Genomic DNA, 12,703 nt, shown 5'->3' with positions numbered 1-12,703 from the left:
TAGACGATGAAAACATTACACTTATGTTTCATAGAAAGATGATTGTGCTGAATAATTCTGGTGTGGCCATGGCGCTCTGGATCTCAGACTAGGGAAATTCAGAGTCAAGTTTTAAATCCACTTACCAATGATTGATTAGCAAAAATGTAACGAGCTAAGAAGGAGAACTAAAAGTATCATTTATTGATAATGTTTATGGTCTTAGTAATTACATTATCCATTCTGAAATAAATTCTGTAAAGCTGGTCATTCCAATCCCAAGATTATAGGTATTAATAATATACAGGAAAAAGGGAAAAATCTTAGAAAGCAGGGCTATAATAATGACCACTTAAATACACCCATATGGTATCTGGAAACTCAAGGGAGAAGCACTTTAGGTCTCAAGAACACTCTGTTCTCCTCCTCCTTTCTGATCACAAGCCACAACCATACTTAAAAACGTCATAAGTAAACAGCAGATACTTACACTGCCATTGGGAAAGGAAGGTGCTGTACCGACTGGCCAGCCCACAGGAGCTGGCGGAGTCTCCATAATTTCACACTTTGGGTCTCTTGCAACAATCATCCTAACAGAATTCCCACAGTTTCTCAGCACTTGGGCAACTTGTTCGCTGGTCATTCCTTGCACATTGGTCCCTCCAATCTGTAAGATGTGATCTCCTGTCTGGAGTCTCCCATCCTTCAAACATAAATAAAATTGAAAAACTGTTGATAGTCTACACATAAAATAATGTTTCTGTTACAAAACTGAAACTGGGTACAGGCATCTCCATGGCCATGAGAGCCAATGTAAGAAAATACCGTAGCATGGACCACCACACCAAGATACTAAATAATCCAGGGAAGTGTTTGCACAATCATGCACTTTTCTTTCCAGAGCAGTTAACTAGTAAATCAACCTTTCAAAACTGAGTAAGATACACAGGTTGAATAGCACTATTCCTGAGAAATTAGTCACTTTTCTCAGGAGAAAGCAGAGGATAAGAATGTTTTATAATCTCGCAGGTTGTTATGCGTTGCTGTTCCACAGAATGCTGCGCACCAGATCAGGGATACAATAAAAAGCACAGCATTTTGATTTAGGACTTTTTAGAGTTTTTCCTAATACTTCTATATTAGCCTGGCAATTCTTTCCTGATAAGACTAGCTCCAACTCGAGCGAGCAAATCCACTGAAGGTAACAAGACTCCACACAAACCTTTTTTTGCACGATAATTATGATTCATGACCCACATCATCATTTCTATTCCAAGCAAGCATTCATAGGACCAAGTCTTCAGCTGGTATTGATCAGCACAGCTCCACCACTTTAGGTGCACTGATTTATACAGCAATCACAGCAGTTATTCCCAGGACTAACTCAAACTCATTTACAAACTCATCCAATTTTAACATGTATATGTGCTCATTACTTCACATGTTCTTAATGATGTCTCATTCAGCAGAGAATGATGTGGTGAGTTCTTAACTTACATGCTTCATTTGTAGCCAAACCACTTTATTCCTTACAGCAAAACAGGTGTTACACAATAATTAAAAAATACTCATTTATACATGACAGGTTCAGAGGGAGGTAATCAAGCAAAAGCCAACATTTTCTGGTAAAGCTCTCAGAATCCCCAGTTTTCCTTTCCATCCTATACCAGAGGAAGTACCTAAGCCTCTCTCTTTGTACGTCACCGGATCTTGTCTGCATGAGGTCCAGACCTCAAATACTCTAACCTGTCACGACCAAATTCACATTAAAAATCCCAATCTGCATTGCTGTTGCACATGTTCTACTCCTGAAATGTAGCAACACTTAGGACTGTGTCTTTAAATATTAGCAAAGGCTGCAAACCGTACCTGCGCAACTTTAAAAGGCATCAGTAACTTCAGAAGACTTGGCATCGATCCCAAGTGCCCCCTTGAACTGGCCAGACCGCAAGGCAGGGATCTAAACCCCTTTACAATAAAACCCCTTTAAAACAGGGCATCTTCAACCTATAAACTGAATCTGGCAACACAACTAGTTCAGTCAGGCAGATTCTCTTGCCTGACAATTAATTTGGAGAGTTTGGCCCTCTAGATGTTGCCAAGTGTGCCAAATTCTGCAGAGGATGTGCAAAACCATTAAGAGTATTTGTCCTCCCCAAGACTGACCACAGGCTGATAATACCAAAAGAGAAGGTTACACAACTTCTCAGAATTTCTGCATGTTCAACAATGTTATAAAAGCCAAAGCATGTCTGAGAAACAACTTAATTCGTATCAGGTGCTGACTTTTTCCTCAATCATACCTTCAGCTTTTATTTATGAAGTATATGTTGGCATTCAGACTTTGATGCTATCAGCTTCCTTTTGTTTAAATATATTAGTTTATTTTAAGACTGTCAAAACCAGTTAATTATACTTTACAATCAAACAAGAAGTGACACAATATAACAAATTACCCGATCTGCTAATCCCCCAGGAACAATTGTTCTTACAACTGCTCCACTCGACTTTCCTCCTACGATTCCAAAGCCTAATCCTGAACCATCGTTAATCAGCTCAACGTCTTCAACGTGGCCCCAGTGAATCTGCAATTAATAAAAACAGGAGATTTAATTTCAGTCAATCTTTAATGTTTCTCACTTTCACAGGAATGACGAGACTTAATCAGAGCAAATTTCTCTCTCCACATATTGGAGATCTGTTGAATTCTGTTCAGTCAGCTTCATTTCCTTATAAATACACACTGGGATTTCTCATCTGTTTTTAAACATACATTTTGTCCTTCACTTTCAGGATAACAGGATACTAGGAAAAAGCCTGACTAAGAAAAAGCAATTTTAAGATTTTCTTGCCAAAATGAAAGCTGTCCTTTTAGAATACTGCAAACAACAGAGAAGAAACAGGCAAGGAGCTTGCGTTTTCACTTAGCGTTGCCCAAATTCTTATTGCTGTTATTTCACTTACACACTCCAAGCACCAGCAGTACCCGCTGAATTAACAGCGCCGTACGATACCCTGCCATACCGAATTGGAAGCCTGTTTCTAAGCTACGCTGTACCGTGACCTTATGTTCTACAAGACAATCTGAAAATAACAAAGCTGTTAAGCAACCCAAACTCAGCCAATGTTTCTGTCAGATTAATATCTCACAGAAACCAAAATGGAGCAAAGTAGGCAGATTTAAGTCTTCTGCGAATAAAGGATTTATTAGCATACTCAAAATCTTTGCCAAAGCCAGTTAAATATCATAAAAGAAGTTTAAAGACCCCCTGTAGAGATATATATTTGTATTTTATTTTGTTAGTCTGTTCAGTGCAGATCTTTCAATGAAAAAGCAGTTAAAATTTAATTCTTTAAAATTTTCAGTGCAATAAACAATATTGATTATCCAATGAAACCTTCAGATTTCACTAGCTCTGTAATAATCACAAGGGAAATAATTACTGAGAATAAGGAAAAGCACTGCTCTTAACCAAATTTTCATCAAAACTTACTAGCATAATAAATTAAGATTCCAATATTGCAAACCCTGCATTTAGGTGTGCAGTCCGACCAAATTCAGTGAAGCCACATGGACTGAGCAGAGATGGAGGTTCAGCCCAAGCTTATGACATGTCCCAGTGACAATCTCTCCTTGTTCAAGCAAACAAAAGGCTTCACAAACAAGGAAATTTGCAGATTAAAAAAAAAAAATCAAACTGATAAATAAACTGGGATTGAGAGGTTCTTTAATGGGTATTTTTTTGTTTTCAAAACAAAGACAAGGCTTTTTGTTTCGAGCAGTTTAATTTTAAATCGGTTGGGATATTTCAAGCAGTGCTCATGATAGGTTACATTTACGCTCCTTGAAGATGTAATCAGGGCATCTTTAATTGCTGAGCAGAAGCAGGTTTTAGCTGGGTATACTCGTAAAACACTTTACCCTGCCTATGCTGAACAGACCCTGCTGCTAAGAATATGTTGATCCACTAAAGCTTCTGCTACCCTGTAACAACCCAGGATCTATTTTATAACAACTTCACGCAGCTTTGCAATGGAAGCCTTGTACTTAGTGCATGATCAGCCTAAGTGAAATTGCATCGCATATAAAATCTGATTAGAGAAAAAAATCCCTATATGTAAAGCTTCTAACAGAAACACAACCACAAGAAAATATCCAGCATAGTTCAAAATCTGATTCTGACAGCACTAGAGCAACTCACAGTCTCAGGTGGATTTATATCACTTAATAAGACAGACGAAGTTCTGCTGTTTCCTTGAGCTGGCTCCCTAGCAACAACCAGATGTAGAGATCCTGTGGATTGCTGGAGGAGGGCAATAGCGTGCTGATGGGAAATGTTCTGATCCAATGGGGTGCAATTAATGGCCAGTATGTGGTCATTTTCCTTGAGTCTTTGATCCCTTCACAAAACATTAAAAGACATTTCAAAACGTGGCACAGTGACTTCGTAACAGGCTTGTGTGATTTAAATAAGAACATGCAAAATACACAGCTATGCGAGGGTAAGCATTCACACAGACAAAAAAATACGCTTATTACTGTCTTCGCCACCACACACCCTACAGGCAACCCACACTGGACTGAACTGCCCAGCCGGATGCTGTTCCAACTTGAGAACAGTACACCAGTTTGCTCAATTTTTTCCTTTGCTCCTATTCAAAATTCAGTGAAAATCATTCATCCTTTCTTGATGATGTTGAATTACAGGGCAGAAAAATTCATTTTTGTAGTGATACAATGAAGTAGGAAGTATGCTTTACTCTCTTCAGCACTACACGGTACTATGTCTAAGTACCCACCACTCAAGTTATGATATTGTTTTGTATCATTATTTAATCTAAAGATCGATGAGCTGCGTATTTATCTATATTTTACTCAGGATTTACTGTATCCAAGTTCAAACATCAAATATTCTTTGAGCAATCCGCAGTTCAACTTACACCTTAAGATAATACACATTTCACAGTTGATTCACCCTAGTGATGAATTCAGATTTGTGACAAGAAGAGAACCCATCACTCATCTCCTTTGTTAAACATTCATTCTGAGCATGAGACCAAACTGTTCCATAGACAGACACTGCCTTCAAAGCTCCGTAGGAATCCAAAAAAGTCTCCAGGAGATCTTGTCTCAGAAGCAAAATGGGAAGCATGTTGGAAAAATTTATAAAAACTCTGAAACAGTCTAACTGTGCATCTTAACTAATGCATTTTAAACTTCCTCTTTATCAGGCGATGTTTAAGATGTTTCCCAGAAATCACTTTCCTCAAGCACTAACCATATTTTAGATTCTCTCATCAAAGAAAGTGAGCAGCAGGTCATCAAATCCTAAAGTGAGATAGTCACCCTCCTTTGACATCCGGATCAGTCCATCTGTCTCCACTTTGAAAGCGCCTAATATGCTTTTCTTTAAGTGTTCGCTGGTGTGCTCTCTGTGGGCCCATAGCCATTATCATTCCAACCTCTCCCCACTCTTTTTGTCATCCTGTGTTGGCACTTCCTGACATGTGTTATTTAAAAAGTGACACCAATGACTTGAAATCTAGACACATTTTCTTGAAACGTAATTCCAAGCACTGCATTTGTCTCAAGCCAACTCTCGTGGTTTTACAATCACATCTTATTTTTAACGGATTGCTCTGTCTTTTGTTGTTGGGTGAAAACCCACAGACAATACAGGAAGAAACTGCCTGAAGCTTGGATTCTATGATGACATCTGTGCAGGGATCTGTCGGGAGGACTGGATCTAAATTTACACAGGAAACACACAGTAAACCCAACTATAAATAGGGCACTGTCATACACACATCAATAAAGAAACAAGGGGGAAAAAAAGAATCTTTCAGGGACACAATACACAAAAATTCAAGCGGAGGCTAATTTTTCTTTTCCTTGTATTCTTTTTGGAGTTTTCTTTTGTTTTTTAATCAGTACTCAAGATTCTCTTACGTAAGTCACAATTTCTGGAAATTCCATTTCTGAATGGCTCAGATATTTAAAACTCATCTGAAAATCTGATCCTCAAAACACGACTCCGTTTAGCTGAAAAGCCAGAATTCAAGATACCACCACCAAAATATCCCACCAGATAATCCAGACAAAGATGTTATTCTGACAGAGTTTTCAATGTGAAAGTCATGACTTTTCCCTTCATGGAAACACTGCCGTTTTCCAATACAATTATGAAGATCTCACCTGTCAGCTATGCTTCCTGGCTGGACTTCCTTGACAAAGATACCAACTTCTCCCAGGCTGTGATTTTTAAGGGCAACCACACTAAATCCAAGACCTCCAACAGAAGGCTTTTCAATCTTTATTGATTCTATTTGTCTCCCCTAATAAAACAGAAAAAAATTATTTACTAATTTCTAATGCAACAGAATGAGCTAGTCTAAAATTTATGAACACTGGGAGAATTATTCTCCTCTTAAGACTAAACAAAGGCAAAATACTGAATATGTTATTTCTATAAAAGCTCCTCCATTTATTATTTTTAATATAGCAGAGTATTGGATATGCAAGCACTCTGAGGTTCTGAAACCTCAGGGAATTTAAGAGCTGCTTTCACACTTCATTCACATTATGAGATGAATTCCAAACTGGATGAAAACTATGAACGAAGTGCTGTCTAGAGCAATATATTTGGGATTTCTGGAAATGCTGCATAGCTAAACTAAATTACTTGTCTTTTGGCTCCCCTTGCTTTTAAGGCTGATTTTAGGTGCGCGTTCAAAAGACTGCAGCTTTTAAATAAAGAAATTAATTTCCTTCCCCTCCTTGCAACTTCACACAATGCTAAAAAAGGTTACTTTTGCAAGTGCCTGCTTTTCAGTTCTAATACAAGATTTCTGGAGTTGTTTACTGGGAAATATTACTTAGAGAATGCAGTGCTATCACAGCTGTTTTATCCAAAATAATGTGCAGTCTTTAGTGCTAAATCTTTTATCTGATGAGTTAATGACATACTAATGAGAAGAGTTATGCTCAAAATATTACAGCTACATTATGGTAGTCAATTAGCAACAGTTACTTAATAGAAAGCCATGACTAACCAATTAAATTAATGGTTCAAAGTAACACAAAACAATACATTTGTGGTATAAATGCCAATCCCGCATGTGTGGATGTCTGCACCTGTACAACTTCCATAAGCATCTGGTACATGCTGCATCACGTGTTAATGAAACCAGCATCTGTCTGGCAAAGTTAAGACATACTAAATGAAGAGTTAAATAAATATTACATGCCAGTTCTTTTGATCATTTACACTCTTCATATATTAGCAAAGTTGGCACATTTCCAGCATAAAATGTACTTAATAAAACAAGTCTCTCCACTGAAACAAGGTTCTGCAGAAAATATCCATTCTCAATTCAGTGTCATCAAATACCAAAACCAAGTTTTTTGGCTACTGAAACTTCTTGTCTGCATTGGTGTGTTTGGCAGAAAGTAAAACAAACAAAAAAATGGCTAGGAAAAGAAAATAAACAAACCCAAACCACTTTCCATTGCTGACATAATCCTTCACAGGGAAACGTTATCCTCAGCACTTCTACTCTCTTCCTGGCTAGGAGGCACCACACTCCCAGATCCACAACAAAAGAGCGTGTGTGAAAATGTACTCCAAAAGCACGCAAGAAAAAGTTGGATGTTAAGGGAACGTAAGCCCTTGGTGCACTACACCCGAGCACCTTACCTTTGCCATCTGTTGGATGATTGCGTTAAATTCATTAACTCCCAGGTTTGGAACGAAGGTAGGTGCTTTGGGTTCAGGTGAACTGCAAGGTGTATACACGTTCCCCACAGCAACCGATCTGTCAGCAAACACTAGTAGCCCTCTCTTAGTAAAATCAAAATCCACCGAATGGTCTGGAGGCATGTAATTGAGCTGTTAAAGATGTAGAAAAAACATTAAAACCAAGAGATTTCCACATTTCTCATCTTGTGTGAAGACTGCCAGAGAAGCAAGCATACCTGTGTTCACACATGCCCATTCACACAAATATACTCACCTGTGTGAGTCAGGCAGTGTTAATGTAAGCTCTAGCCAAGCTACCTTATCATGTTTAAATTGCTTTTCAGAAGGAAAAGTTCCCTGAAGGTTTCAGCTGTGTTTCTACTCCATTCATCTCCTCCATTTCATTCAAGCTTCTTCCCTGCCTGTGCCCATTACGGTCTTTTCACCCTCATCTTCCAGAAACACCAAAGAGGCACTCAAGCACCATTTAAACTGAAAAATCCCATGGTAGATGTGGCACTTTGGGACACGGTTAAGTGGTGGACTTGGCAGTGCTGGGTTAACGGCTGGACTTGGTGATCTTAAAGGTCTTTTCCAACCTAAACCCTTCTATGATTCTGAATTAAACTGCTTGCAAGGGACAGGCTTAGAAAGAAGGTAAAGAAAAAATAATATAGATGTGATAACTCTGAACATCCTGGATATAAAATCCATCATGCCACAATCACAAAGCATGATCGTAGATGTATCTGCATTTTCATACATTTTTAACAGCTTGCAGACATGCATCCAAGCTTTGCAAGGAAGGGACAGGCCCTTTGTGAGCAATGGAAGGGAGAACGAATGGCACAACCACTACCATGTCATCCAGGCAGGAACACACACAGCAACTTTGGCAATGACAGCAAGGTGGCCCCGGACACCCCCTCCACCCCACTGTATCTGCAGCTTGGCAGGTGCAATAACAGCAGAAACAGGGATCACTGCTGCTTAGGGTATGTATGTATTAGTCTCTGATTTTAAGTTTGCATGTCTGACTACTAACTGCACGGTGAGAACTCTTCACGCAGATGTGTCACTGATGTCCATACCCACAAGATCCAAGTGTCAATTGGCATTATAAACCAACCCACACAAGTTCCACACTGCTAGAGCCAAGTAATTTTAAAGCTAGCTTGTCTAGGGCTGCATCAGAGCTTGGCAAAACTGCAGGGGTGGGTTTTGAGATTCTATTTCCCAAAACAGGTTAACAATCTGGAACTATGTGATGATCTCTTTTAAGGAGAAAAGATGCTACCAGTTAGCTGATAAACAGTATTTAGCTTCTGTGAAAAACAAAGGATCCCAGTTCCAGCTGTGTTCAGAACTCACAGTACTACAGCTGATGTCTTTTGCAGGTGCTTTTTTCCAACTGATGTGGCTCTCAACGCCTGCCTCTTCTGCCCCCTTTCAAAGCACGTTGCTCTGTGACCTGTTGCAATACCACTTCTCATTTCAGTAGTGACTGTAGATTAGCTTGACCAAAAAAACCCCACATGCCTCACACCAAGTTACAGCTTATTAATGAGCACGCCCTCATTAACACACACCTACGCCCCCTGGTTTAAGTTCCAAGTTCACTACAGTTATCATCACAGTGACAATTGTAACTTTACACTCACTTGTTCCTTCAGCTGCTTGATGGATTGCTGGAGGGTCAGTATCTGGTTAAACAGAGGGCTCCTGAGCGTGTTACGCAAAACAGTCAGGTTTTCATTGTGCTGGGAATCTCTCTTCTCACGCAGTTTTGCTTGCAGTCGATCGAGGATCTGCAGCACCTGCTGTTTATCTGCACCACAAAGCAGTACACGTTAGGAGCGGCGCTTCGTTCCTTACTGCTTAACCAAAGTCATCCCTTTCAGATCACATACCTGCAGCAGGATTTTCAGGCATGCTGAAAGGTATTTTTGGAATTACTCAGAATAACCTAGATGAGGTCTAAAAAAAAAAAAAATCAAATTAATGATTTATATATCCAAGGAGAATGCTAACAGACACACAGTCGATAAATGCAGTAATAAAATACTAAGCTATATGTAACAAATTCAATAAAAAGTACTGCTAACCCCCTGCTGTTTACCCCAAGCATTCAAAGCAGCTCTCAATAGAGTTAGTTGCACTTCAGCACATCCAAAAATCTTTCCTTGTTCTGTGTGCTTTTCCTTTCAAACACAGGAAGGAATACGAACAACTCTTGCAAATATGAGTAAAAATGAACGTTGGTCAAGAAAACTGAGAGCCAGCTATGTTCCACCGAATTATTTTGAATATGGACATTAAAGATGTGATCTTTTCAAATACACATACAGTTAAAATCTTCCTGTTATTTAGAAGGTACTTTTCTCTCGATTAACTATTTGCAGACAGTATGTCATCACGATCGCTCTGCCCTGCCGTATGGCAAAGTAGGTGAAACCTTGCATCTTCCTATAAAACACTGGCGTTCCCTCCACTCACGAGGCAGCACAGCATCATGGCCCCAAACTGGCCAAGTCCATCCCTAGCCCATCACACTCCTACGGGAGGTCAGTTCTGATCACAGCCCTGGTGCCGAGCAGGTGAAAGAAGCTCGACCCCTTCTCCTACATGAGCTTACTTTTCTCTTTTCTAGGTACATGACAAGCTTTGAAGGAACAGAATATCCTTTATCACGCCCGTCTACAGTGCCAAAGAGAACGTGTCTCCAACTGGGGCTGAGGCCTAGACGACAGTCCAAAAACAACAGACTTGCAATTAGCAGCGATGATAAATTTGAACCCTTACTTGCATGTTATTACAGTGATGAGGAGCCTGTCACTCTGAAGCCTGTCAAGGCAGTTATACCAAAGCACACACGAGAAACAAGATTTCTTCACTCAGCACAAGCTCCTCTGGAAGAAGCCAGCCATTCAGCAGCACAATTTACATAGTGGGTAGAGTTAAAAGTATGTAAATGTGTAATTTCAGATTAATGTATTTGGAATTATTTTGGAACTAATAGCCACATATATAAAAATAGCCATATATATTTTTAAAAAAAATCTCTCTGTTTACTTTTTTAATCTTGCAGTTCAAGAGTAGAAAGGGTCATATGCATCTAACTAACACCAGGGTAAGCACATCCTGGGGGCACTGTCCCTGCAGGACCTCTGATCCTTTGAGCTCTGCCTCTGACACTGTCCATGCTCACACTGAAAACATCCTGAGTTCTGGGAGGACACTGTTATATTTACAGAAAAATTAAGTATGCAAGTGAATAGCTTCTCTTCTCCTGACGAGTCAGATTCCGCTGATTTACCTGATTAAAAATAAAAAACGAACCCAAAACTGGAGGTGTGTCACAAATTTCAGATTTACACACCCTTTGCTCTGTCTGAACAGCTTTGGCTCCTGGAGGAATTCCTGCAGAACTTGGTGGATTTGCACAGTTTCCACCCAGGGCCAAGCAAAATGAGTCGCTTTGCAAGACTATTAACAGATTTAGGAGGTCATTTTAAATCAAACTCATAGCAAGAGCTGAGGCAACAAACCCATACAACCTCTGAAAGATTTTCAGGAATGCATCTGAACTTTCATAAGCGCTGCAGCTTTATTTTCTTTTCCATCTGAAATAAAACACTTCTGAGAGCACAGCAGCCTTTGATTCTGTGCTGAGATACGATCCTGAGGAACAGATGAAAATACCATTTCCTTATACATTCCTGAGTCTTCATCTAAACCAAAAAGACAAAACTTAACCTCCTTGACTAGAAATATTGCATGAATCTTAACAAAACAGGACAAAGAATATGGAAATTTGTTCTTTCTTCTCAATTCAACTTCCTTCCATTCACTTCCCTCCTCTATTTTTATACCTCTCATCAGCATTTAAAAGAGAAAAAAAGCAAGTGAACCAATATCAGAAAGGGATGCAAAATAACTCCTATGAGGAAAAGTGGCCTGAAACACCTTTAAACTAGCAGTAGGGTGAAGAAAAGATTAAACACAGAAAAAAAATCCAGCATGGCAAGAAACAGTGCCAACTTGCAACCACGATGCCCATCTAACCGCTGAAGCACAGATGCTGGTCCAGCTTTCCAGGCCCTCCTTCATGCATGTTGCTCTTCTCCCTCCACCTGTGCTTGCACTCACTCATCCGATCCCCCAGTGAGCTGGAGCTGGGAGCTAAACACGCAGAAAAACCCCTTCACATTTTGGTAGGGTAAGCTGTTTGCCCAGTTGGCTTTTGCTGCCAGCACCGGCACGTGGGAGGGGACCGAGATGTGCTGGGGAAACGGGACCTCCTTGCAGCAGCAGTTGCAGACTGTACGATGAGAAATAGCCTGCATCACCCAAAACCAGCCTCAAAGTGCCGCGCTGAGAGTCTCCAAGATCAATCTTGGAGGACTGATCTTGGATAAATTCAAGGCCAGGCTGGATGTGGCTTTGAGCAACCTGGTCTAGTGGAAGGTGTCCCTGCCCATGGCAGGGGGGTTGGGACTAGATGATCTTTAAGGTCCCTTCCAACCCAAACCATTCTATGATTCTATGATCTTATTTTCCATTACAGCAAGTGTAACAATAGCAATCACGACGATCGCACCGACCCAAGAACGAAAAACGTAAGCACCAAAACGTAGGTAAGAGACCTAGGCTCTGGGCAGGCAGAAGTCCCCTGGAGAAGAGGTGCAAAAGGAGGGGGAGAGATTAAAGAAAGTTTAAATTTCCTGCTCGAGTGGCTCCAAAGCATCTCTCAGAGCCATTGCAGACCACTCTGTGCTGGTGGACACCAAAGTGGACCTCGAGTACCGCTCGTGTACCAGTGCAAGTTTATGCAGCACTTTGGGATTCCTCGTGATCAAAGCTGGCCTCCAGCCAGATTGCAATGGGTTTTAATGATTGTGTGTGAGGGCACAAAGTTAAAAGCACCCTCAGTATTTCTTTGTTCTCCTTTTGTTCATAAAAAGAGAGTGAGTGGGGGAAAAAAG

At 40.2% G+C, this 12,703-nt stretch overlaps 1 protein-coding gene across 1 annotated transcript in view; it reads right to left on the bottom strand.

Annotated features, from left to right (window-relative positions):
• The window catches only part of INADL (InaD-like (Drosophila)), a 138,459-nt gene extending 128,809 nt beyond the window's left edge, over positions 1-9,650 (bottom strand). Inside the window, exons 1-7 of the mRNA XM_010149628.1 lie at positions 9,629-9,650; positions 9,380-9,546; positions 7,677-7,868; positions 6,176-6,315; positions 4,182-4,380; positions 2,436-2,564; positions 470-682 (exon numbers count right to left, since the gene is read on the bottom strand). Of these exons, the coding sequence (XP_010147930.1) occupies positions 470-682; positions 2,436-2,564; positions 4,182-4,380; positions 6,176-6,315; positions 7,677-7,868; positions 9,380-9,546; positions 9,629-9,650 (1,062 nt within the window). The remainder of the gene's footprint in view (positions 1-469; positions 683-2,435; positions 2,565-4,181; positions 4,381-6,175; positions 6,316-7,676; positions 7,869-9,379; positions 9,547-9,628) is intronic.
• Between the last annotated feature and the right edge of the window lie 3,053 nt (positions 9,651-12,703).

The sequence above is a fragment of the Eurypyga helias genome, unplaced genomic scaffold, assembly GCF_000690775.1.
Source record: "Eurypyga helias isolate BGI_N326 unplaced genomic scaffold, ASM69077v1 scaffold874, whole genome shotgun sequence".
NCBI classification, from domain to species: Eukaryota; Metazoa; Chordata; class Aves; order Eurypygiformes; family Eurypygidae; genus Eurypyga; species Eurypyga helias.
The sequence above is the reverse complement of the archived record's forward strand: the minus strand, read 5'-3'. Positions and strand labels throughout refer to the sequence as shown.